This window comes from Lepisosteus oculatus, chromosome 15 (genome assembly GCF_040954835.1).
Source record: "Lepisosteus oculatus isolate fLepOcu1 chromosome 15, fLepOcu1.hap2, whole genome shotgun sequence".
Classification (NCBI taxonomy): domain Eukaryota; kingdom Metazoa; phylum Chordata; class Actinopteri; order Semionotiformes; family Lepisosteidae; genus Lepisosteus; species Lepisosteus oculatus.
In genome coordinates this window covers 2,461,199-2,489,137 of record NC_090710.1, presented here as the reverse complement: position 1 = coordinate 2,489,137, position 27,939 = coordinate 2,461,199, and the positions used below count along the sequence as shown (strand labels likewise).

Here is a 27,939-nt window from a genome sequence, read left to right as displayed (position 1 = left end):
AAACAGTGGATATAAAAAGTCTACACTATTGAAAATTCTTATTTCAATTATTTTTCCTAATAATTATCTATTTGTTTTTCTCTTGACTTTTGTTGGTTGCAAGGTCACATTAAAGATGGAAAAATGTCTGACATGATTTATCTTGATTTCTGGCTTTTTTTTCCTGGAAACCTGCAATTTCAAAAAGGGTGTTTAGAATTTTTATATCCACTGTAGTTCACAAGATTTAAATAATATTTCAGGATATTTGCTTATAAAGAAATGAAACCAAAATGCAGTGATCTTGTTTAATACTTCTGAATTACATAATCTGAAGTTTTAAATTACATAATTTCTAAACATGATTTGTGCACTGTGGTTTTATTTCTTTAAAAATAAAAAGGTTTTATTTCTTTAAAAAAAGGTCAAAACCCAAGATAATGTAGTTAATTTTATAGATGATACATGCAGTATATTCTTACCTTATATACTGTAGCTTGAAAGCAATCAGTGCCTGAAATTGGATTATTCTACCTGCAGGACTGTGCGATCTGCAATACATACTGTATGTTCCTCTGACTGTTCACATCAAGTTTTAACTTCAGCTTGTAACATCAGAAAAGGAAGCTTTTTGTGATGTGTCTTCAATCATCAAGCAAAAATAAGTCATGAAATGGGGCTAGTCATTGTTAATGTGGCACAGCAGATGTCACAGCTGACCCAGCACAAGCTGCCTATCCTCCATACATTTATGAAAACTACAACCGTGTGTACACATTACGTTAACCCTAATGAAAATACACCTGACTACCACCTGGGTCCCAAATATCCTTTGATAATCAGAGACTTCCGTGACCCTGCTGCAAATGAGGAGCAATAGACCAAAATGTAATGTATGTCAGGATTCATTTATCAATTTTCTTCCAATATTTTGTGCTATCCTAAATTCCAAAGAAACACCATACATTTGGACAAGCCCTGTTTTTTGCTAGTCATATTACACTTCCTGCTAAACTGGCACAGAGTAGAGACTCTGAAAAGCCACTCTGCTCATGGTGAGATAATGAGATAGTAAAGCCAGGCATCTTCTTCATGAGGGACAATTCATCTGACCTGCTGGACCTTAGCAGAAGAGAACATACAAACTCCACACAGACAAAATTAAGTGCAAGACTTGAACCCTGGATTCTGGAACTGCAGCAATTCTGTTTTTTTTTGTCAACACTTATCACCATCCCTAAGGTACCAGTACAGAGACTGTCCAGTTTCAAAACATTTTATTTCACAGCATACTTTTAAACACATTATTTTATTTTACAGCTCTTTCTCTTTTATTTCTCCAACTTCCTGATTCAGTATCAATATAACAACTGGCTACAAATTACATTTCAACATACAATTTACAACCTTAACTGACAATAGAGGAAGGAGGGAAATCTGTATTGCTGAGATACAGGTAGTCAAGGTAACAAGGTTACTGTCATCTGAAGATGGGAAAATGACTTGAGGAGAAACAAAGAGAAGAGTTGTGTTTAGGTCTCAGGAAAGAGCAGGAAAGGACCTAAACAGTATATAGTGGAATATTCCAGGGAGTTTGTGTCCACAGGATTAAAATTTATTATTTACTTAAATACAATTTAATTTAAGTTAAAATGTATTTGTTCATTTTTACATTCTTATATTGTATCCACCTCTCCCTCAAAAAAAAAAACATAATAAAAAGGCATAAGAAGAGAAACTGTGACTAGGCTATGCATTGACTGTGCATTATTGGAAAAACAATGCAAGCAATGAAAAAAGAACACATTGTACATAATACAATTTAGAAAACAGCTTGCCTCAACACATACCTATTAATACTGAAAACATGTAGTTACCAAAGGGATATTTCTTCTAACATCTTTCATTACTTATAACACTATTACATATATAAACCATTTTGTAATGTAGTTAAATTAAAATATAACATTAAATACATTTCATACATATATACACAAAAGTGCAACAGTACACATGGAATAAACAGTTACAGAGGTAGAACACTGACAGTGTGGTTTTCATGACTTTTTTAAATCTTAACATGTGAGCCCTGAATTGGACAAGACATTTAATCTCATTGCAGCAGAAATTCATTATATTCCTATTGCTTTTGATCTATTGTTCTCTGTTTTTTTTTATTTTGGTTTAATTTTTATTGCGAATTTATAACTGCAAAATTACCCTCCGCACAATAACAATCAAACAAAACAATATAAAACCCCTGACATTTTCCCCTAGCCACACAACTCCATTGCTACAAATTTGTATTTTAAACATTTTATCTCCTTATCTAACATTTAAGTGCTGTTTTTAGTTTCTTCTATGATTTTTTAAATGCTCTTGGCCTTTTTATGTTGCAGACACTCGCCTGTAAGACACTCAGTTTACATTTATGTCATAACATCAGTTCAAAACAGACATGTTGATTAAAGGTTTATGACTTCAGTCTGTTCCCAAAGCTGCAGGATTTGGTTTGATTTGGGCACTAGAAAGGAAATAAGAAACGCTTCCTATAGCTGATGCTGTCTTGTAAGACACATCGTCATATCATTGCAGATCTCCTTCTCCAATTCTGGTAATCAAATAAGGCAGAGGTCTCTTGCAAATGCATCACAAGAAGGTGACAAGATGCTTTTTCTAGCAGCCATAAAGAAACTCATCTGAAGCAACTCTGCACAAACATGTTAGCAATTGTAGTGTTTCAGAAAAGCGCAGCAAATTTGACATCCTTATTGTCTTTTAACATAATTCATACATTGTTTGTGCAACAAATATGAAGTTTGTTTCATTCTGTGAAATCATTTTATTAAAAAAAAAATCATGGACTCTATGCCTTTCCACTGAGATCACAAAATCTGGTCACCTGCGACAGGCTGTTGTGAGCCAGCTTCAGTTGCACATATAAAAAAAGGGCATCTCGCTCCAATCCACTGCCTTCCATTTGAGGCTAATTCCATACAAGGCCCTTATGAAACAAACAAAGAAGACAAATCACACCTTTAACATGTTAATACTTTCATGAGACTCCTTGTCTTCTTCAGGTTTGAGCTTTTGTTTCCTGATGACACCTAACAAAGAAAATATTACAGAATCAATACCATTTCCTCAATTTTGAACCTCTCACTTTTACAGTTTCCAGTACATGGTAACTGTAAAGGCAATGCCTACCATATAGCTAATGATTCTGAATTATTACAACAGAAATAAAGCTAATTCAATGGCTTTGGTCTGAACTTACCAGTGCGTTTTGCTTTCCTCATGACCAGAATGACAGCCACAGTGGTTATTAGAACTACCGCAATGACGATGCCCATGACTTCAAAAGAATGGCCCTTAGGAGGCTCTGCAAAAGAATCAGTAAAAATGTTAAGCTTTTTCTTTCATTTGTAAAGACACCATCCTGTGCTTTTCCCTGTTACGTTCCTGAACATTAGGGACCACTTTCAGAGCCTCTGTTTTCAATCCATGAGAATGCTAATGTAAGACTCCGTTTTTGTGACTGTTTCCATTAGAATAAATAGAGCCTGCAAAGGTAGTAAACACTGTATGAGCACAACCCTTCACTTTCTCATCATTTGACCCCTAAAGGAAGAGATCGGTGCACCTGATGTGTCATTCATGCAGATCCACTCTGACATCGTCTTATGACAGAAATGTGAAAAAACACCTTAAGGAAAGTACCTCAGTAAACCTTTCCCTTCTAAAGCTCTGAAGTGCCCAAGATTTTTCAAAAGCTCGTCAGCCCCTTCCACTGCTTACTTCTTACAGTCAAACTCATGCGGTTCTGGAGGATTTACGGGAATGGATTTATTTGGAAAACACCAAGTACTTCTTTTACTTTCATTTTGTTTAGACAGTATTAATCTGAAGTGGCTCCAATTTCAAGGTTTGTGTTAATCGCCCCTGCTGCTCTAAAGAAGTCACACAGCTCACTTCACACATGAGAAGTGGTAAGTCCCAGGAAAGAAAACTTGTTTTGTGTCTTCTCGGCAAAAGTGGTAAAACCCCTTTTATATAAGCAAGTTTCCTAGGTACTATCTCAAATACAGTAACAACATCAGAGTGAGTCATCCAGAGAACATATTTTTGAAAACAATGTGAAAGGAAAACACAGGCGCAATGTACAGAATATACTGTACCAGCATTAAGAAATAAGACTAGTCTGTAAAGTGAATATTAGAATGTACAGGTATAGATCTACTGTAGACTTCAGCACTACAGTCCTCTTAGAAAAATATCAGTTAAGCACATTTCATTAGCTCATATACCAACATGGCAGACTGATCTGTATGATGTCATTATTTTTACAGATTTAGTGATTATGATGAGCTGATAGGAAAAAGTTATGTGACAGATAACTGCTATGATTTTAGTTTTGGAGCTGGAAAATCAATGCTTCATTTTTGCAGTTTACTTCCATCCATTTTCTAATCCCTTAACCCAATACAGGGTTGCAGGGGAGGCAGCAGGAACACAGCAGGGTACACCCTGGACTGTCCAGCTCAGGGCACACACAGACATAAACATGCACACACTCACACTAGGGCCACTTTTCCCAGACACCAATTAACTTTCTAGTACTGTATGTCTGTGGACTGTGGGGGAAACAACAGCTCCTAGATAAAAACCACACAAATACAGGGAGAACATACAAACCCTTGTACAGATAGCACCGTAGTGACTGAATTGAGGGCCCCAGCGATACCAAACCACTGCGCCACCCGTGTAGTTCACCTGTGCAGTTCATATACACGCACAGGGTAGCGCTTACTTCAAGACTCACCTGGTATTCTTTCCTTTTCATAGTATATACGCTTGTGAATTTGTTCTGTCTGTCCAGGAGTGCTGACAACGCAGTCTACATATCCGTCTTGCAACTGTGACAGCTCCAGTGTGAGGTTGCTGGTTGCAGTTAGGGTCTTGTCGGCGTTTTCCACGCTCTGCTGGGCGGCGAGTTTGGCGAGGCTCTCGGTCACGTTCCATCGGATCTCGGGGGCCGGCTTGCCCGTGGCCGAGCACATGAACATCACTTTCTTTTCCGAAACAGCCGAGGAAGAAATCTCACGTTGCTCGGCTCTGATTTCGGGCTTACCTGAAATTACAATGCAGCAAATATTACTTTATCTTCATGACAACAGCTTAGTAGTGCTGTACGTGCAGCTATGTTGCACTGCGAGAATGTTAAAGGAATTCCCAAATTCACAATACTTTCGGTTTCATTTCTGTTTTTAAAGCTGTTGAATCATGTGTAAGTGTCAAAGCAGTACTTCAAAAAGTACAGGGGATGATCTCACGTCATGTGATGTTTACTGACGGAGAAAAATATGAAGCTGTACATTACCTGTCACCACTAAAACTCCCCAAAAAGGTTGAAAAACGCCAACTAAATCATGCTCTCAGTGTTTATTTAGTACGATGTCATGGAAACGATAGGCTGAAACGAATCAAACTTTCCAAGATATAAACACACCTTGGAGATTATCTGTTAATGTAAACAATTTGTCTTTATTTTTATGAATACAGATTGACACGGCTGTATTCGTATAGCATTCAGTATTACTTTTGAAAGACATTAATTACTCATTAAGCTTAACGACGTCTGGGCCAAAACGTTGGGTCAAAATCAACTATGTTTTTGTACAAGTAGTTTACAGTTTAGTTTATATATTTAGGTGCAAATCGAAGATTTCTAACAGAATTGAGATTAGAATTGACAACAGTTCTAATTTAATAACTCCAGGTAATAACTACAGTTTATCATGACAATAGTTTCCATAATTTACCGCGTGCCATTTCGTAATGTGCTCTGTTACTGAATAATAAATCAAGCTTACTGTATACAGTCAGGCAGATTTGTCCTCGTATAGATCCATTTGGGTAGGCATTAAATGAACATATGTAGCATGCCTCGTCTTCCAGTGTCACATTCCGCAGAGTTATTCTTGTGGTTCTCAGGTCGGCGTCAGAGAGGTTCACTCTCGTCGAGTATGACGGTAAGATAGTAGTTCCATATTTTTCACTGTGGGTTGCCAGGTTCTCGGCAGTCCGGTCGTCTTTGTAAGTCTTCTGCCATGTGACTTGCAAAACGCCGGCCGTTTCCGGGAGGGTGCAGGAAAAGGTCGCCTCTTCGTGTACATACGCTTTAGTAGTTCCAAACGCCTTTACGTTCGCGCACAGGGCTGCTGCAATGAAACAAAGAAATCATGTAATGGCTGCCTTGATATCAGCAGTATCAACGATTATTAGAGCAGAGCTTTGAGCAATAGTGTACAGTGCTGCGGAGGAATTACAGAAATGACATCACCCCCTATCTAGACCGTGTGAAACTTCCACTGCAGAGGACCTGTTTTTTCGGTGATGAGATCTCTACTGTCTTGCAAATGTGGTGTCCCTGGGAACCTGATCAATATAATATAAATATAAGACGATTTTCATGTAACACATGAGAACAAAATATGCTCCACATAACCTGTGTTTACTATCTTTCGGGTTCCTTGTCCTGTGTAAAGATAACTTTAGCTTTCATTCTTAGGTGGCAGTAACATTACATTACTCTTATTACTAGCAAACGCATTAACCACACGGAGAAACCGATATAAACACACACAAGCAACGATATAAGGCACTAAGAATGCACGCAGGAACTGCCTGTATCACTGATTATCCTGGGACGTTTTGCAGAGACTTGCGGAGGTGGGTACAGATTTCCAGGGATAATGAATGGGATACAGTTTCGGGAGGAGCAGGGAGAGTAGCACTCTTCACCCGAGTCTGCTGCCCGAGTGTCTTGCGTGTCTGAATCCAGAAGCCTTTGATACGACGGGTGTAATCACGATCTTGACTGATAATGGGCACTCTCCAGCATGACAATGATCCAAAACAAGCATTCAGTTACAGTTTTAGCACAGCGAATTATGTTTTTTAATAATAAAAAAATATGCACTCAGGTTTTCAGAACGTATAATACTAGAAAAGACAAGGTGATGTAGAACATAAAACATTCATTCAAATTAAAGAAATAAAAGTCGTAAATAAAATATACATTTCAGCTTACCTTTTGAACATATCAAGATCACGAAAACAAATAATCCCATTGTAGCTTTCATTGTGATGCAGTTGTATCTGGTTTATCTTCCAATAATATCCCGAAGGCACTTTTCACTCCACAGTCACAAACACTGAAATGACTGCGAGTAGCGTCAGTTCGGTATTTAAGCTCCCTCAATGATCGGACTTCCCCTTTGTTACTGTCAGTAATACATCTGTAGATTCCATACCACAACACAAGCACAAGCAGTATATTGAATAACAAAAGCAATTTAATAATTTGTTTTAATATTTGGGGCTCTTTGTTAAATTCCTGAACTTGGGGGTGCTACTGTATGTACATGGAGTTTATATGCTCTTCTTTTATTCACATGGGTTTCCTCCCACAGTCCAAAGACATAGTTTTTTGTAAAGGAACAAGTAATAGGTTTATTCTATGCTGAAAAAAAAGAAAAAAGAAAACACAACGTTTCGGCCATGGAGCCTTCTTCAGGTGTTTTTTGTAGTTTTGTTTTGGGGGGGGGGGATTGGTCCTGGTGCGAGTGTGTATATTTGTGTCTGTGTGTGACCTGTGTTGGACTGGCGTCCTGTCCAGGGCATATCCTGCCTTGCACCAGATGCTTGTGGGTATAGACTCCAGCTCCCCCAGGGCCCTGAACTGGATGAAGTGGTTAGAGTATGGTTGTTTCCCACCATTATAAATAGGAGTATCATAGGATAGGATCAATAGGAGTATTAAAACACTGTCATACACAGACCATATGTGTGTAACAGCAGGCTACATTATGATTGTCTTTTATACATTTTCCATGTTATGCCTTAGAATTACTGCCAGGAATCATCTCATATTTACTAATGAATCATGAATCTTGCAATGTTCTCTTTCAGAACAAATTTCCTTAGTAATGTAAACTATGGCTGATTCATTACTTGTAAAAAGCCTGATTAAAAAGTAAGTAGTTCTGTTTTTTTTGTAGTAAGAATTTACTCGTTTCCCTTCATGTTTCCTCTTCAGGGACAATCCAGTCCAAGCTTTCAGTAAATGTAGTTAATTGTTACGGAAATGCTTATAGTTTCATGTAATTTACAAGGGTTGTTCTATTGCATCATGAGAAACATTTTATTCAGTTGAGAATATTGTTTTTATTATAGAATGCTATGGAAACAACAGTTCAACCTACCTACAGTATATATGCCCTATACCTTAACCAGACCTGCTTGAGAAACATATACTGTGCAGTATTAAGTTTTCCTGGGCATTTTATTTTTTTCTTATTTCTACTTTATTGTTCTCTCTCTCCATTTTCTTTTCTCTGAAAAGTAATGAAGCTACTGCCACACTCATCTCTGCCTTGCAAGTACAACATGATTGATTCTATGCTGAAAAGAAAAGAGGCACAGCGTTTCAGCTGGGACTCCTGAAGAAGGCATCACAGCCAAAACGTTGTCTCTCTTCTTTACAGTACGGAATCCAGCTTATGCATAGTGACCCAACTACTTACTTAAACTTCAACATGTTTGATTCTGGGTTTATTGTTTTAAAACAGGGAGAACACCATCATTAAAACCAATACGTTAGTCCACAATATTCTTTTCTTTATCTGGATCTGTGCATTATGGAAGCCAACCCATTGATTCAGAAACACAAAGCACACAAAAATGGAAACTGTGAACTGGAAACCTCTTTACATAAAGAGCTGTGGTAGTATGGAACAAGCTATCATCATGTTGTTGAAGTTGATACACTGGCTTTTTTCAAGATTCTGATTCTGGCTGATTATGATTCCCAGATGAATTAATAATAATAATTGCTTACACTTATATAGCCCTTTTCTGGACACTCCACTCAAAGCACTTTACAGGTAATGGGGACTCCCCTCCAATGTGCAGCATCCACCTGGAAGATGTGACAGCAGCCATAGTGCGCCATGATTGATAAGGGCCAATGGGAAATTTGGCCAGGATGCTGGGGTTACACCCCTACTCTTTTCGAGAAACACCCTGGGATTTTTAATGACCACAGAGAGTCAGGACCTCATCCTGATTATATATCTCATGCCTGTCGTGCCTGTTTACAGTATAGTGTCCCTGTCACTACACTGGGGCATTAGGACCCACACAGACCACAGGATGAGCGCCCCCTGCTGGCCCCACTAACACCTCTTCCAGCAGCAACCTTAGTTTTTCCCTGGAGGTCTCCCATCCAGGTACTGACCAGGCTCACACCTGCTGAGCTTTAGTGGGTTGGTAGTTGTGAGTTGCAGAGTGATATGGCTGCTGGAATTAGTTACTAACAGCTCAACAAGCTACTGTAAATGGGTAGAATGGCCTCCACAGTTCTCTTATGGTAACCTTTCTCTGTGTGAATTTTGTGATTAAGATACCCTGAGTGAGCCAACCTATTTCAGACCTGGTGGCACTCAGTCTATCATGCCTTCGTTGCTTGGACAGCGTTGGAGACAGTTTCATCTGTTCACGTAATAAAACTGTATTAACAAATGTTTGCTAATATGGCAGTTGCAGTAAAAATGCATAAAAGAGGAAGATCCCACATGATCTGACAAGTATTTATTAGGATACAAGTATTTGTATTTGGGTGTAAATATTGCAAGCATGGTTGTTATGCTGCTCTCTTACAGCTGATGTCTTCAAATTGATTGAGCTTTATGATAGCCTGGTGTCCTACCAGCTCGTAGTGTTGCCTGCCGTGTGCCAAGCTCTAAATTGCTGTTCTGATATATACATTTCTGATAAAGCACCTCATCTGGAGGCTGAGTGTGCTCCAGCATCCCCAGGTGCCACACTGGGGTATTAGTTTGGAAATTGCACCAGAGGCAAGAGCACCACCTATTGGCCCACCAGCACTACTTACAGCAGCAACCTGTTTTTTCTTAGAGGTCTCTTGTCTTATAACTGACTGGGCTTAACCCTTAGTCTCTGAAATCTGATGAGGTCAGACTACAAGGTCTTGATGATGCTGCTAAGTGTGTACACATTGCTCTTGTTTCCTTGAGCAGGTTACTTTACCACTCTATACCAGTTGGGGAAATGGTGGCATGATTCCTCTCTGTGGGCCCAGTTAGGCCTACTTCTGAACCCCCCACCCTTCCATTATCAGAAAACCATTTATTCTTGGTAAGGGTCACAGCAACCTAGAGCATATCATGGGACTGTGTAGGCCGCAAGGTTGAGTAAATTCCAAAAACCAACATACCAGTCTCTCCAGAGACTGAACGCGTATTGTGAAAAACTGTTTTTTTCGTTTTTAATAAATGAACAGTACCAACATTAAATTGTTCATTCTTACTTCCTCTGAATTTCTGTTCATTATGAAATAACGACTGGAGACACACTACAGTTTAAAAGTAAAAAAAAGGTTCAGCATGAGGAGGTGATAGAGAAGACAGAACAGGGGAATGCAGAGATAATGTAAAAACAGAGCTGTTTCGGGAAGTTGTGAATTACGAGATTCTGTGGGATGACTAGGACATAAAAACTAAAGGCATGTTGGTGAAGACATTCTTAGTATTATTTTTCCACCATGTCTGCTATATGTGCTTAAAGGTTTAAGATCCACATACAGTAGTTACTTATTTTTAATTCATTCATGAGTCAGTTTAAAACAAATGTTGCAGGCGACAATACAAAACATACTCTGTCTATAGTATAAACATTTAGTGCTAAATTTGTAATTAGTAGTAATTATAATAGTGATTAAGTAATAGTAATTATAATTAGTTGTACTGATATACAGCTTTTCAAGTCAAAGAATCTCAAAGCCCTGGATGTACAGGAGGGGACCCTCTTCATCCTGGGACACAATGGGACACACACACAAACACAATACAAACTGGAATGCTAAAAGATCCTAAAAAGTCAAGATTAACACTAGGTTAGTATCTGACCAGAGTGCGAGACAGCAAAGGGAAACAGCTGTGAAGAAGTACAGGCTCATTGACCACAGCCTGGCCATAGAAACTGGGCCGCACAGCCAAACCTGAAAGGACTGGTTGTACTCCCAATGCAAGCAGGGAGAAACTGTGACAGAAATGTACTTTCTGTTGCACTGTAAGAAATATTCTGGGATTACATTTTTCCTAAAATAAAAAATCTAATTCCAGAATTTCCCACTTGGCAGAATCAGAACAACTCTCAATCCTACTGGGTGAAAGGGGAGGAAACCCGATAGAGCTGCAGTCCAGGATGTGATCTGTCACAACCTGAGAAGCAGAGAGCGAGTCTGTCATGAATGTTTTATGTGATGTATATAAATGTCTCAATGCAAAGATGTATAAATGTTGTGTTAATTGTACCCACTTTAGCCATACTGTAATTAATCAGTCATGCCAATAAAGTCCTTTTAATTTGAATGTGCAAATTTGGGAAAAAGTTCCTTAACACTTTATTCATTGAGGGACGTAAGTAACATCTAAAGACTATAAATAACATTTCAATGTAGAATTCAGTGTTGCAGAAGGGTCTTGTATCTAGCATTGCATACTGTTTCTATATCGGGTACTGGTGTGTTTGCAACATAGCTATTAATGACTTACAAATACACAAACGTAATAACATTGACTAAAATTTGAGTAAATTATTAGAAACTAACAAGTACTGGAGTTTTTAGTCTTCAGGAATTAGCAGCAGGCTAATGGTACAAAAATCCCTTCTGTAAAAACAGAGCATATTATGAAATCCAAGACACAGGAAAGTAAACCAGAACCAACTGAACCAATGATTTTCTTTCTGTTGATTTGTTAATTTCAGAAAGTTTGAAACATAAAGATTCTTCTGCTTAATAAAGCACTTTCACCTTGCAACACTAGAGGCATCGGAGGCATCTGGGAAGGTGCCTGTGCTGGAAAGCGGAATGTGTCACTTTTTTTGTGAGAAGTCAAATGTTTTCTCAGCATCCAACTGAACTTTAAATTCAAGTCTATATTTCCTGTTAGGTGTGGAATTTAAGGGTCTTTACCAATTCACTTAAAAAAGGAAAATTCCCCATTAACATTGCCCCCTTTCAGTGATTCACTGGGACTCTTGAGGAAGCTGCCTGAAAGGTCAATAATAAATCAAGTACAAGCAGAAGCAGAACAGGTTTCTCCGTGCGCAAATCGTGACAAATCAAATCACTCACGTGAGCTCTGAAGTTGCTGAGCAACTCTGAGAAACTCAATGCAGCAATTCATTAATTTGAGTTATTAAATTAGTCTTTTAGCTTGGTCAAAAAAAAATAGAACACTGAAATGCTGTTTGCCAGAGTTTCCACCAAATTTTAAATGATGGGTTGGGAAATGTCAGAATGCCCATCACATTTCTCAGGAACGTCTGAGGAACTCCATGCAGAAAAATGGGAACCATCTGCACTGCCAAATTTCTACACTACAGGTGACAGGTGTGATGATTCCCTGCACAGGAAAGCAACGATGAAGTGGAATGACAACTTTAATGGGAGCAGGAAGTGTACTAATTGCAGCAGAATTCCTTTCCCTGCACAACTCCTGACATGTCCTGACATTTCTGCACTAAAATAAACTCACAGGTTGGAGTCCAGATAGCTTGGTGTCCCAGGGGAAGAGGATGTGTTACAGTACATACTGTATTTATAAAAATGATTCAGTTTTGTTGAGTGGGGTGTTTTCGGTTTTAATATTTTCTTCTTTCAAAGATGTGAAGATTTCCAGTTATTAGCCTGGTTTCTCCTCACATTCATCTCGTTTTGTTTCTGCCACATCCACAAAATTCTTCAGCACAGAAAACACAAAGCACAGTGAATCTCTGATTTTATCTTATAATAAAAGTGCAATAGAAATAATGAAATCAGTGACTTTACTCAATAAATTAAAACAGTGATAGGAAAGATTATGAAGGAGAGGAAGTCTTTGGTCCCATCTAGCCCACCTGATTATTAGTAGCCAAATGATCAAAGAATCTCATCTGTTTCATCAGGGAGGACATTATTATCATCATCAACATGGTTGTGTAGTTTGTTTCAGACTCCCGCAATGAATTGCTTCCTGATGTCATATATAAAAGCACATTCTAACTGAAATGTGCAAGCCTTATGGTATTTCAGTCTTTCAAGGATGAATGCTGGAAAAGCAATTTATTTTTTCTGCTAAAAAAGCACAAACATTGTACATTTACAACTGCCTACTAAAACTAGATAAGGCTATGGTCAACACCTGCGTCTATAAATCCAGAATTTAACACAAAATGATTGCACCTAAATTATCTGTCCAGATAATTAAACTTTCTAACCAGAAAGGTGCGCATTCCTAGTAAAGATCTCGGATGAGTAAAGTGACTTTTACTAAATAAACACTACTTTTATAAGACCAGGAGTTATTATGACTTTTAAAATATATATATATATTTGTTCATCTGCAGCTGCTCACATTAGAAATGTACTCTTTGTACTACTTCATAAATTATTCTTAGTATTGGTTGGGATGACATTTAATGTCTTCGTGCGAAACGAGCGGTGCTACTTCTGTCCGCGAAGAGAGGGCTTTACGGGAAGCGGAGTACTGAATCACAGTTTCGAGGGGGTTAGTGAGATCGATGGTATGTGAAGTCGAGACTGGGTCTTGACGCCAGTGTGCCGCTGATATTGAATTGGATATCCTGTTCACAAATTAAATAAACTGGGGAAACAAAACTCAAAAACGCCCAACTTCCAGAAATGAAAGTTCGGTGACTGCGCTGTTTTTCCAGCTGTGCTCAATGTGATGTCTAGCTTTAGGTTTCCTAAGAAGACAACAGAATGAAATGCTGTCAGATATTTCACACATTTGGCAACACCGAGCTGCCGAACACAGTCGGAATGCCCACCACATTTCCGTGGACTGAGGAACTCTGTGCAGCAAAACGGGAACACCTTCACTGTGCTAACGCTTTCCACATTGCAGGTGAAAGGTGTGGATTCCCTTCACAGGAAATTTGTTAAAAGGTGGATTCAGTTCCTCGTTATACGCGTTCCAGGAAGCTAATTTCCTGCGTAATCATCAGTCTTTATGTACATATATAAATATAATTAAAGGATATTTATTTTATGAGTCGACGTTTTACAGTAGTATTTTTACGTCCGAGTGCCGCAAGAGTACATGACGCAACAGGATATCCCCTACTTTCGTTGATAACTACTACTGTAGTAGCTCTGTGAGAGATTTCTGCCTTATTACTGGAGAAGGAGGGCAGTCGGACTGAAGCGCAGGCAGCGCCTGCTGGTCACGTTCTATGTTGCAATGTGACCGCTGTCGTCCTAGAGAAATCCAACCATGGCTTGCCTGTACCGCCGTCCCAAGCTCTTTGCTTAAAAAAATACCAGTATGCAGTACTGGTCAAATTTCAGATAAGAGAACATGCTCTACCACACCGGTCTCAAACTTGAATTTCCGGTGGTCATAGTATCTATTCAAACCTGGTATCAAGCAACTCAAGTATTTTTTTTTTGTTTGACGTTTTCCCAAGAGCTTTCATAGTTGAATTCTTGACACATTTACTTCACGAAGTGATGCAGTTTAGCACTGGTGAAGCACAAACCAGAAGATATGCCCTCCGAGAGCTGTGCTTCTCAATCATTATCAATCATTACAATACACGGGAATTTATTGAAAGGCTGCTTGTGTAAAGATTGCATTAATTAAAACTGAGAACATGAGACATTTCTTTACCCAAATAATTTTGTGTTTTGAACAAGCTACCCAACTACATTGTAGAAGCTAATAGCCTGGCTTCTTTCAAGAAACAGCTTGATGAAATCCCTGAACTAATTAACTACTAGTTAGCAAACAGTCTAGATGAGCTGAATGGCCTCCTGTTATTTGTAACATTTCATGTTCTTTGTTTTGTGCTCTTAGGATGCAGTCAGAAATGGAAAATTATGTAACTCAAAAGGAATGTTCATTCCATCCCTTTTCTAATTCTTTTATCCAATACAGGGTCACAAGGGAGCCAGAGTCTATCCTGGCAGGTAATAGGCACAAGGCAGGATACACCCAGTATTGGATGAATCCTGTCCATCTCAGTGTACACACAGACACATACACACTGACACCATGGCCATTTTTCCCAGAAGGCAATTAATCTACCACTATGTCTTTGGATTGTGGGAGGATTCTGGGAGCAAACACAGGGAGAACATACAAACTCCAATCAGGTGGCACCCCAGGAATTCAACCCAGGCCCCCAGCACTGCAAGCAATTAAGCAATGCTAACCACATGCATTGTCCTGTCCATAACGATTCATAATGCAATTAATTGGACTTTACAGCAGCTGGCAACTTCTCTGAAGTTTGTCATGAACTGCCTTAACCTCAAGACATAGAGATGGTTTGACAATGCAGGGGATTCCACTCATTCTGCACAGCTGTTCTTACTGTGTGACTGTGGGATCTGAGCCCATTCTAGAATTAGGGCATTCTGGAGCCAGTTAGAAAAATATCATTTATTCTGTAGTAATTTTAATTCAGTTGTACATTGAAGAATAAATAGATAATGAGAGGCTATGCTGTAAGAATGATCCCAATTTATTACTTTCTTTTTTGGGAGGGGATTATCTGATGGGAATGACTGGTCACATTTTTACTTTCACTTTCCTATTCTAGGAATTGAAATCTCTAGCCACAGAGGATCCCCTCGGTGTACGTTTTTTATACCACACGTGTGTCACAGCAACTTACTGGAAGAATTCAAAAGAGGGACTATGCACAGCTGGTCTTATTCCGGAAAGTCATGTCATCTGCTGATGTCGACCAGAGAAGCCACCCACCTCTGGCTTGTGGGCAGGTGGCTGCTGGACGATTCTGACCTCACTCAAGTCTGGCAGGGCTTGTTCGTTTATATCTTGTATCACTTCATTTAAGGTTATAGGGGCAGAAGGAGCTGTCCTAGTGTTCTAACCCAGGGAGGATGAGAGAGGAAGATAGTTTCACCTTGGAGTTTGTTAGCATGTTGCGGGTGAGCTCCATCATGCCACCTTGAATGACAGATGTGAGGATAAACAGGAAGGTCTAGGAAAATATTTCTGACCCCTCCTCTCTTTGTTAATGTCTTTTTTAATAACTGTTGCTGTATATCCCTCTTTTGCACTTAGCTTTAGTAACAATTTTACAGTAATGCTAAACCTTTCAAGAAACATTTGGTAAGCTGTAAAGTTTGCAGGCTTGAGTGCTATCAGTAGGAAAGGGCAGAAATAAATGCCAGTAATCAACAGTCTCATGACTTTACTTTCTTTTCAACAGTTTGGCCACATCCTAATTAGTGCTTGAATGTCTAAAAGTTTATTTGGCGTAATTCCCCTGACTCAGGGAATGGCAGCCTTCAACAAGAATGAGCCAAGGAGCTGCTGAGAGGGTGTAGATAAGGAGGAAGGAGAGGTCCAATAAGCGCAAAGCGGACTGAGGAAGAGAGATATTTATGAGGGTTGCTATCGCAGGTCAGGACCTGGTCCTGCACCTGGATCAGTAATAGTAAGAGTCACGGTCCTGCAACACTTTTGTTAAAGCTGGAGCACAACTGAAATTAACACCAGGATCAGCTAAAGGTCCCCTGCAACTCCATATGACTAGCAAATATGGGAGTTAAAGCTCCCCTAACACATCAAAACCATTGCTCTGACACCAGACATGGACTGGATACACTGTACTAAACTAGATGTTGTCCTGTGGATAAGACATTACACTGAGGCCCAAACTATTTTGTCATGAAAAACCCCACGGCTCTTTTCAAAAGAGCATTAACTGTAGTGTCATGGTTAAACCACATTCTGGGCTTGCTCAAACTGGCCTTCTTATTGTCACGATTGTAGTCCCTCCCCCTTAAGGGCGCTCTGGCTCTTTCACTTTTGAGTTCATTTTATTGAAAAGCAGAAATGAAAAATTAAATAAAACATGGTGAAATAGTGTGGTGGTGAAAGAACTAAAACCTCTTTTTCAAGGGACTGTTGTGTAGCTTGGGCTGCAAAGGATGTTTATCATCCTTTTTATTCCTCAAGGAGTACAATTTTAATACACCTCTAGTTTGAAAAAGCTTATTACATAGTAATAATACAAAATACAACATGTAATATGTAAAAATAGAATAAATTATTTAGGAAATTATTATTAAATTGAAGGATTTTTAACACAGGTACTGTCACGATTGTAGTTCCTCCCCCTTAAGGACGCTCTGGCTCTTTCACTTCTGAGTTTATTTTGTGCACCTGCCCCCTGTTCCAGCCTCCTATTCAGCCCACCTTAAAAGCCAGACGCTCACTCTCTTCTGGGCTCTGCATTGGTTCCTGTACCAGGCGAGTCCAGGAGCTGTAGCGTCTGGTCCCGTTCCCCTCTTTTTCCCCCCGACCCTCCACCGGATCCCGCTCCAGTTTTTAATCCCATTTCTCTTCGTCTTGGATGGACCGCCTGGCTCTGGACATTTGCCTCGTCTTGGATTTCCCTTTGGACTCCCTTTTGAACTGTTTGCCTTGAATTTACCCCTCAGAACACCTGCGCACCATGGACAAGCCCCCTGTATTCATTTCTGACCCCTGCATTCTTTTTCTCCATGTTTTTTCCACTCTTCCCCGGATTGTGTCATCTGCATAGGGTCCTGAAAGAACGCTTTCGTTGCAGGTACTCTGGTACCTCCGGGGGAAAGGTTTATGTTCGAGAGACAAAAGTACTCACACCACGCACTCTTCTTTAGTTTTCGTGGAGTTTTTCTCTGTTTCCAAGCCAGTCTGCAATCCGTTCTCTCAATCCTTATTCAGTCCGAGTTCCAAAGTCCATAAATTTCCACCAATCCGCACTGTATCCAAATCACAAACTGTAAACCGTAAACCTTTATTTCTTCCGTAAATCCGTTATCCTTAAATCTGTTCCAATACCAACCGACTTCCACTATCTCCTCCAAATGCATTCACCAACTGGCTTCCGCACTGGTTCACTGTTTCCAGGGCACATATATTTTGTTTCCTGCTGAGACACACCTGTGTCTCATTGTTTTTCGGACTAAGCCCTTTCCATCTGCGGGTCAGCTGACTTCTCTTAGCGGCCATCTTGGTCAGGTCTAAGTCAAGAATAGTGAGCACATTGTTCCTAAAATACCTGTCCTGGATGACCCTTCCTCTGGTTATCTTACAGTACATATAGTTAGATATATATTAATAATAATAATGGATAATATTAATAATACTTTCACAGTGACTGCATAGTTTCTGTAACACATTAATGAGTGATGGAAGATACCTAGTATCTCTACTGCCTAACTAAAATATTATGAATGTTGTCTTACATGACAGTGTTGGCCTCATCAGTCCATAAAACTGTTCCAAAACTCTGTTGGCTGGTTTCTGAAATTCCAAGCAAATGTTTATAAGGTTAGTGGTGATACAGTCATGTCATGGCCTGGATTTGCCTGGCTGTCCCAGGAACTGGCTCTCTTGAGTTTACTGATAATGTAACTGATGGTGGAAAGCAGCAGAAGGAGTTCTGGTGGTTCTAGAAACATTTTGTTGGCACGTGTGGCCTTTCATACACTTTCATGCAGTATTTCACCATGCAGAATGATGTGACCCAAAATGTACAGTATGACCAATGCAACCAAGGACTTTATCAGTGTAACCAGTGTAAAATCATAGCCTGGCCAGTTTAATTTGCAGACTGACCGCATTTAAATGCTGAAGAAAAAACTGATATCAGAACCATTCTGTAAGTTTGCAAGATTTTCCAGCAAAGGCTTGAAAAAGCATCTCAAATGATTGCGCAAGGGGTTTGGTGATCTCAAGGGGCTGCAGTTTTTCATGCAGTTATTTCCTTAAAGAAATATGCAAATAAATGCTGGCTTTTGCACTCTGAAATTTCCCTGGCCACTTGAAAACAATGGATTGAAGACAAAGCCGGTTTGTGTTCTGAAAAGATCAAAGCTGTGCATGGGATTACCCGAAAATAGAACACATTATCTATTGTATTTTCATTCACGTTGATCTCACGATTAGAAATACAAATTGGACTGGAAAGAAAAAATATCAGTACTTTTGGGATTGCTTTAAATTTTTTTTACATTATTTACAAAATTCATTTTTAAAATGTCAAATAAATCTGTATCACTGTCGCACTTCTCCTTTCCAAAGCTATATCTGGGTGTTTTTGTTGAAAAAGATCCCCTCAGCGACCCCAGTCCCAGAGGGTGCCGTGTGTGCATGATCTTGTGGTGTTCAGTCTCTCTGTGCTGGGGATATCCAAGGGAGCTCCACCTTGAGCCACCTGTGACGTGGTAGATGTCTCATCACCCCTGGGCTTGGACTGGTGCATGCAAACCTTAGGCCGTATTGACAGCTATACTCTTGGTTTTAATAATTCAGGTTGCTGGGCTTTTTGTGTCCTTTTTCTGTGCATATAGCATGCGTACTATTATATGTCCATAACTAGAAGTGTTTCATTTCCATAAAAATTGAAACGTTGCTAAAGAAAATTCAAATAGTACCTCCTCCATTAATTCATTAGAGTTAATTGTTCTAGTATTATTATACTAGTATCTAGTATAATATGTTTATTAGCATAAACACATTAGTATTGTAACAAACCTGGGGGTGTAAAGTTAAAATTTTGGAGATTATTAAATCAGGTCCTGACACCCTCCTACTATGCAAGCAAATTAGAAAGTTTAAATTTTCTACAGTTGGGGATTACAGAGTGTAATGCAGCACGTCTACACCAGACTAGAAAAAACTAGTCTATACTAGCCTACTAGTCCGTCCCTATACTCTAAACATTAAACATCTAGACCTAAAATAGGCCAAGATATAAAACATATAAAATATAAAATAAAACAGATCCCAAACAGGACTAAGTCTCCCTCCCCAAATGGATGCTCACAAATGAATGGCCAACAAATTTATCTATTCTTACTGTACAGTGGACCACTAAAATAGAGATTTCTACCTTATAGATTCCACAATAAAGGAAATCAGAATTTCCAAATCAATAAGAAAGCACTCTTATATAATAAAACTCATGAGGTATTCCTTTAGGCATGACAGCTCTTTATTTGTATCACTTTATTGAAAATATAAGTCTGCTGAAACACTGAAGGGTGAAAGAGAAAAAAAAACATAATTTGTGGGGAACTGACAAAAATTGTATACAAATGTGTAGATATAATATAATTACTTCCAAGGTGGTATACCAATACTAGACCCTCTCACATTGGGTTTTGCCTGTTAAACATTATTAAACATTCTATTAAACATAGTATTAAACATTCAGACCCCTAAATTAAAAGCACTAAATGATCTTGATTTATTTGGGTCTATGATGAACAAAGAATTACTCTAATAGTGACCCATAAAACAAGTATCCTTAGAGAAGAAGTAGTTTACCATGCTGCTCCTAAACGATGATGTGGGAATCCATAACACTGCGTATCACTGCAGTGTCTCAGATCTGTAAAAAATCAAACAGTACATCTGACTTGAAATGGGAAATGCATTAACAAAAACAACCCTTGATGCCACAGAACCACTGATTACTGAAGAGTTCTGCAAAGTTAGAGATATACTTGAACATCATCTGCCATGCATACAGAATACTATAAAATCTCTCTATATATACTATACCATAAAAAATCAAGTTTATAGGTTTTGATCCTATTTAATTATTTCAGATCCTTCTAATGGTTTCACCGCTGAATGTACTAGATTAATTTTAATCTATTGTATAACAAGCTATAGCAACTGAGAACAAAGTTTCATTTACAAAGACTCAGGACTCATATAATGCAGCAGGACATTTAATTTTATTCCATCTGAGTGAAATGCTTTTACTGACAGCAGTAACAGCGATCTGCCTGCAATTCAAGCCCATGGCCCTCCAGTCTGTTATCCAGAGTCCTGATCACTACTTCAAATGTACTGCCCCCTGAAATCTCCACCAATGGAAATGGCCCTAGGGAGATTATATGATTATATTAGAAATATATACAAGTAACAACATAAAATGATTTTTCTTCATAGAAGTGTATAATAATAATCTGAATCTGAATCATGAATGATACAAGAGGTTGCAGTTCAAGATGCTCTGAACCCTGTTGATTCAGACAAGTATCTGAGCACCACCTGTGGTGTCTTTGAACTCTAAACAACTTAAAATTGGCAGATAATCAGAAACGCACATTTTTCTTTCTAAAATCATAGTGCATATGCCAACATACTGCAATCATCTTGAGCAAAGCAGAACACATTTCATCTTCTCCTTTTTACTCCAGCATAATTCAACAGCAGTCTATTAGGCACACATATACCTGCTGACTCTCTAAGCAACGTCAGAGGGACCCCAAAGAGAATTGGAGACCTTTCTAACGGTCAGCCAAACTCCAGCAAAGGGCAGCAACTACACCTGCGTCCGTAACACTCAGAGAAGCAAGGCACAGCACAGGCATTCTGGGAAAGGCCAGCCAGCCTTCTCACCCAGCCTAAGCAATCTTCCACTCCTACCACATGAAAAAAAACTATCGTCGCCATGGTTATCGTTAAATATGCAGTATTTACTCAATGCATCTAGTTTTCTAGTCAACTGATTAAGCTTGAGATAAAGGGGGTAGAATCGAAATTATAATAATAAATGGTCATGAAAAAAATTCAGTTTCAAAATTAAATGATGTGATCGGTGTCGTCAACTCATGTTCACCATTGTCCACTGGGTGTTCACTTTTCAGTTGTCTAAAGTAATTTCTGCATTGCACTCTAATGAAATGTATTTCCAGCCCACACGTGTACACACATAGACAAACACAAATAGAATCCAACAGAATGAAAACCTTTGAGAAAATTGCATTTGCTAGAGATCTCTATTCATTCAATTGTGAATATTGTCTCCTCTTTCTGTATTCCTCTTCTGCCTCATAGTGTATTTATGGTTCATGAACTCTAGGCCCCAGCTTCCTGTTTTCTGAGCCAGCTGACTCTACTCTTGGCTTTCAGTTTGTATTGAAGAAACCCACTGAAATTTCCTCCAGAGGACCATTCCCACGACTGGACGAATGGACATCTAGTCATTATCAGCCCTGGCAGCTGGATGTGCTGCTCAGTGGAATATTCCAGAGGGGTCACGGGATGTAGGTCTCCTATTAAAATAAGTACATGAATATCTGGAGTCCAGTTACAAGGTTTAAGTAATTTACCATAAGTCTAATTTTCAATTTCTTCAAAATAAACATGCAACACTCCTGTCTCATAAATAGAGGTAGCATGTACTGATGCTGAGCAGCACATGGCATTATACTATTGTGTTTAAATTATCTTCACATGAAGTGTTAATTATTTGTATCACTTTAATCTTCTTACTTCAACTTCTCTTAAAATGAGTTCTGAACTCAGTCGCTGAACACAGCTGTTTTAAGGACTGTCATCTCTAAACACCAGATTCTTTGAATGCAAGCTGTGAATCTATCCTGTGGGCCATATCAGTCTGCTACTTTAACATGTTTAAAAGCTATTCAAAAGAAGACCAAGACCAGTGTCCGTCTGATACCTCTCCAGCACCATCACGCAGAACAGTGCTGTAAAAACCAGTGCCTTCTCTTGGAACTAAAATAATTTCTGAAGCTGTGCTTTCTGCTTTTCACCTATAACATCTCACTACTTTGTATAATACAAATACCAGATAATGTGTGCCATAAGACACTAGTCATACTGTGTTTCAGTCACACTGGTGCCAGTATTCTTATACCTGTAACTTCCTTCATCAGAACTCTGAAAGTATGATATTTGAAGAGAATTCGTCATCATTACTGTTACTCTGGAGTCTCCACGAGTACTTCTGCTTCATTCAGCTCAAACTGGAAAGACACCCAGTACTCTGTTCCTCTTGATTTTCCATTTTTCTAACACTGCCTCATTAGATATTCAGTTCAAACAGAAACAGGTCCTTCTCCACAGTGACACTCACAAACTGAAATTCTGTAAGAAATATTTTTTCCGAACAGGGAATTGCAAAAGTATATCTAATGTCAGTTCTCCATTTTTGACAGCAAACTAAACAAGACATTTACAAAAAAAATTCAGGTGGATAGCTGTGTCATCATGCGCAGGCTGCAAAGGAACAAGTAATAAGTTTATTCCATGCTGAAAAGAGAAGAAAGAAAACAGAAGAAGGCTCCATGGCCGAAACGTTGTGTTTTCTTTCTTCTCTTTTCAGCATGGAATAAACCTATTACTTGTTCATTTACATAAATTGCATTTGAACAGACTCTGATATTTCATATCACAGTGTCAATTTCAGTGCAATATTGTAAAAAAATAATTACCCTTGTTAATTATTTGTTTAAATAACGGTTAATATTTTTATTAAATAATTAATTAGCCATGAAAATAAGAGCATGGAATATTTTCAATTATTTAATATGTAATAACATATTTGTCTTCTTGTAGTGGTCATAACACAAATATGAACAGATTAACAGGGATTACATATACATTATTTTTTACTCATAAAAATAAAAGTACTCCAAATACTTTTCTGAAAGCATAACACAGAATTTTGAATTTCACATGATGTATTTCTAAATCACAACTCACACAATAAAAAATAATACTAGCATTCTAATACCTTATATTGCATATCATCAACATATGCATGCTTTGAGTTTTTCAAGCATTTTTAAAATGGATTTATTATATATTATATGTATTTCAAATACGGAAAAAAAAATCTTTGTGATAATTACTTTGAAAGTAATGTAAAATGCTGGTGTTGAAACACCATAAGGTTACTATCATGGGTCAAATAAATAGCATATAAATGTGACAGACTTAATTGTGTATGACAACCTAATTTTGTAACCAATTAACGATAATAAAAAAGAGTTATATAGAGAAAACGTTTCCAAAACTTCTTATGTCCCAACCTCTAAACATATTTTTGTCTTGCTATCAGCCATGTCACCCTGCAACTCCCAACTACCAGCCCACTTAAGTTCAGCAGGTATAAGCTGGCCAGTTCCTGGATGGGAGATCTCCTGGGAAAAACTAAGGTTGCTGCTGGAACAGGTATTAGAGGGGCCAGTAGGGGGCGCTTGCCCTGTGGTCTATGTGGATTGTAATGCCCCAGTATAGTGACAGGGACACTATACTGTGGAAAAGTGCTGTCCTTTGGATGAGATGTAAAACTGAGGTCCTGACCAAATTATTATTTTTACCTTCAATTTAAGTCTCCAGAAATAGCAGCAACCGTAGAAGAGCTACTGTATGTTCCAGAACATTTTATCTGTTTGCACCAAGGATATAATTTGCAGAGGAAAAGAGTGAAATATTATACTGGCTGAAGAGCGCCTTATGATCACAACAACAAAAATATACAGATGCAAGGTATCACAGCACAGTAAAGTGAAAGTTTGAGAAAAGTTTAATTTGTGATGAAAACTGCCATTTCTGGAGAACACTGGAAAAAGACACGCCCGAGGTGGGGTACCTTGCAGTGTCTCTAATTACAATCAGTGTTACAGCACATTTTATAGTCAGAGTCCAGCTATGGTCACACTATGATATTACCAGGAGTTTATGAGTGACCATGCCACTTATGACTAAGAAGCAATTCTTGAAAAATGTTAGGGGGACAGAATACTGTAAAAAAAAGTTGCCATCCTTCAGATGAGACGTAAAACTGAGGTCATGACTCTCCGTGGCCAGAGAGTTTCTTCAAAAGAATATGGGTTGCTTACCTGGTGTCCTGGGCAAATTTCCCCCTGGCCTTTACTAATCATGGCCTCCTAATAATCCCCATCTATGAACTGGCTTCATCACTCTATTCTCCTCCCCCCTGATAGCTGGTGTGTAGTGAGCAGGATGGCGCACTTTAGGTGCTGTCCTATCATCCAAGTGGGGCTATACCTGTAAAACACTTTTAATAGAGACTCCAGAAAAGTGTTATATACAGTACCTGTAAGTGTAAGCAATTATTACACTTATTAGTATTAGTATTATACTACTTTCATTAGGGCAGACGGAAACAATGTCACCTGTGTCACTTAATTTTTTCATGCATATTTCGATCTGTGCATATTGCTAAGCAGAACCTCTTGGTTCTGGGGCTTACAGAAGTGGATTTTAGAAATTTAATATTTAATGTTTGAACCTGTCCTACCGAAAGACCCCTCCTAAATCATGTGCAGCAGTTTCTCTCTCCTCCCTCTGATCCGCTGTGCAATGGGGCTGCTGGTGCAGAATGACCGCTGCACATCAGTCAGGTGGGGCTGCACTACAGTGGTGGGTAACGGGGGTCCCCTCCTATGTGCTAAGCCCTTTGGGATACTTCAGGACAGAGTGCTCTCTGAATACTAGGATTTATTACTACAAATCTGAAAAAAAAAAGCTCGAATTGGCTGCCAACAGAGGACACAATTGCTTTACAGAAATATTTTAACTATGGAGTTTGTCTTTATTTGAAAATTAAAAATGATGAAAATCACGAAATTTGAAAAACGATAAGAAGCCAGAGAGCATCTGAGGTTCTCCGAGCTGTGATATCCCCTCAGCCCATATGATGGCGCTGTAAGTATATTGGAGACTTGCGAAGTCAGAGGAAGGGGGTAAAGTTGGGAAACCACAGAAAAGCTTGCCGCTGAGGACGGACCATATAAGGCAGTAAATGAAAAACAACAACATTCGGACCTTTTTATTTCATGTAAGAGGTGACGCCCCGCAAAACAACATAACGATCACGTTATTAAATAATTAAATAATTTCACTACATAATTCTCTGCTTAGCAGACGCCCTTATCTAGTGATTTCTAGAATATGCAGTAATACAGTAAAAACATACTCAAATACTGTAAAAAGTAAAACTACAAAAGGAAATACAAAACAATCAGGGATGAACATATTTAGAACCGCAGCGTCGCTGTAGAGCAGAGTGAAAACCACTTAAATCAAATGGTAAATGTGTGGATCGGTGATCGTTGATTGCAGTGAAGAAGTAACCACTGAGCAGAGTGCAGCTCAGCGGGTGAAAATATTGGGGGGGTGTGGGGTTCATCTCGGGTGAGTCGTGATGAGACGCCAAGAGGCTGTGAGGGACTGGGTAGTCCTTTTGTCACTGTGGACGGTTCTTTCTGCTGCCCGGCAGCCAGAGAAGACAGACTAGTTTCAGTGTCACTGAAAGTGAAACAGTTCCCCTTCTTCCCTGACTTCGCAGGCGAGATTGCGCAACCGGAGAGATTCACATGAACTTTGACGCGAAGTATGAATGATTAATGTGTGCCAGCATTACTGTGTTGAGAATTAGAAATGAAGATCATACATTTCCGTGTTTTCAAGGCAATGTTCGTTGTTTATTTTGCCGTAAATTAAACAGCCAATTTACCGTAGTCTGAAGAATAGAAGAAGTCTTAAGTTTGAAAGTGAATTTTTACGTGCCTGTTTAAAGCAGAGCTGCAAACATAAACTGTGGACATTGTACCCTAACGTTTCTCCAGTAATATAAGCAAACCAAAGCCATAATATTAAATCTTACTTTCATCAACATTTTTAAAAGTAGGTCATTCATTTCTGTGCACATTTGTTCAGTCCACGTATTTCAGGGGTACTTTTTCAATTAAAAAAAGAAATCTTTTTATCTAAGGCTTTAAAGTATAGTAAACAAGTTATTCCATCTGACAAGACAAAACAAGTAATGGTCAAATGCAAGAGAAGGGTTTGTTCACAGAAGTGGTTACTGATTTCCTGTTTCTAGAAAAGTGCTGTGGTTTAAAACATTTCGACATGGATTGAAACCTATTCAGAAACTTCATGGATTTTAAATTTGTTTTAATTTAAATGTCTGACCTTCAACAAAAAAACTTTGTGACGCAATTCATCGCAAATCCGGTTATATCCACTGTGCTTTTTTTCAGAAGGTCATGTTGTTACATGTGTCTTCTCATGTGAAAATGACCATCCTGAATACTGTGACATTTATGTTACCTTTTATTATGCCTTTGTTAAGGCTCTTTTATGCTTTTATACATACTGAAGTACATGACCTAAACAACATATGGCCGGCAAAACACCAGACACAAAATAGAGGAGACACAAACATGGCAGCGCCAGGTAACTTGAATGGTAAATCATGCAGGATCTGATGCAGGCTGAAAGCTAACATTTGCACCTAGGGGAGACAGAATTGTGGACATTGGAAAATACCTCTGTTTATAATTAATAATAATTGTTTACACTTATATAACACTTTTCAGGACACTCCACTCAAAGTGCTTTACAGGTAATGGGGACTCCCCTCCTCCACCACCAATATACAGCCCCACCTGGATGATGCGAAGGCAGCCATAGTGCGCCAGAACGCTCACCACACATCAGCTCTTAGTGGGGAGGAGAGCAGAGTAAATAGGAGTAAACAGAGTAAATATATAGGCTTGTTTAAATGTGGTAGGGCACTGTCGCACTTACAGTCTAAAAGATTTGATAGAGAGAGAATAGACTATGATGCCCATTTACAGTGCTAACCCGCACCCTATGCACTGTGTTTTGGGGGTAACAATGAATTGTACTCAAGGGGTTTCATTAATTGGTCTTAGCAAGCATAAGGACCAGAGGTGCCTTTTTGAGTGACAGCTAAAGTATATTATTATTTTTTTGCATTTAAATACATTCATTGTATTCAGTTTGATTGGCATCATCATTCTTTGATGAATAATTTTAGCAAATGAAGAGCAAATTCTGCATTAGAGTAAAAAGCTGTGGAAACCCCTCTATTATTGTTTATAAATAGTGTTATACGGCCCTAGGAAAACCAGCTTTCTGCTGTAAGTTGGAGCTGGTGGACCAGTAGGGGGAAATCTTTCTTCTGGATCAATCAATCAATTAAAGTTTATTTATCAAATGCACAACAATACAGCGTGCAGCA

The 27,939-nt window shown here is 38.7% G+C and overlaps 1 protein-coding gene across 2 annotated transcripts; it reads right to left on the bottom strand.

Annotated features, from left to right (window-relative positions):
* Positions 1 to 1,239: 1,239 nt before the first annotated feature.
* Positions 1,240 to 7,185, bottom strand: LOC102698854 (OX-2 membrane glycoprotein-like). Of its 2 annotated transcripts, none has more exons than XM_015363346.2 (5): positions 7,073 to 7,185; positions 5,853 to 6,200; positions 4,802 to 5,110; positions 3,257 to 3,361; positions 1,240 to 2,983 (listed from the first exon to the last, which is right to left on the bottom strand). In XM_015363346.2, the coding sequence occupies exons 1-5, from the start codon at positions 7,122 to 7,124 to the stop codon at positions 2,865 to 2,867; spliced, it is 933 nt and encodes a 310-aa protein (XP_015218832.2). In that variant the 5' UTR covers positions 7,125 to 7,185; the 3' UTR covers positions 1,240 to 2,864. The 2 variants fall into 2 exon arrangements, with proteins under 2 accessions (XP_015218832.2, XP_015218833.1); XM_015363347.2 differs by having other exon boundaries at positions 2,891 to 3,086.
* Between the last annotated feature and the right edge of the window lie 20,754 nt (positions 7,186 to 27,939).

Coding starts and splice junctions, on each gene's coding strand:
- LOC102698854 (XM_015363346.2), bottom strand. CDS start 7,124: ATGAAAGCTACAATGGGATTATTTGTTTTCGTGATCTTGATATGTTCA. Junction 5,111..5,852: donor AATCTGCCTGACTGTATACA/GTAAGCTTGATT, acceptor TTGTAATTTCAG/GTAAGCCCGAAATCAGAGCC. Junction 3,362..4,801: donor TGAAAAGGAAAGAATACCAG/GTGAGTCTTGAA, acceptor ATTCTTTTGCAG/AGCCTCCTAAGGGCCATTCT.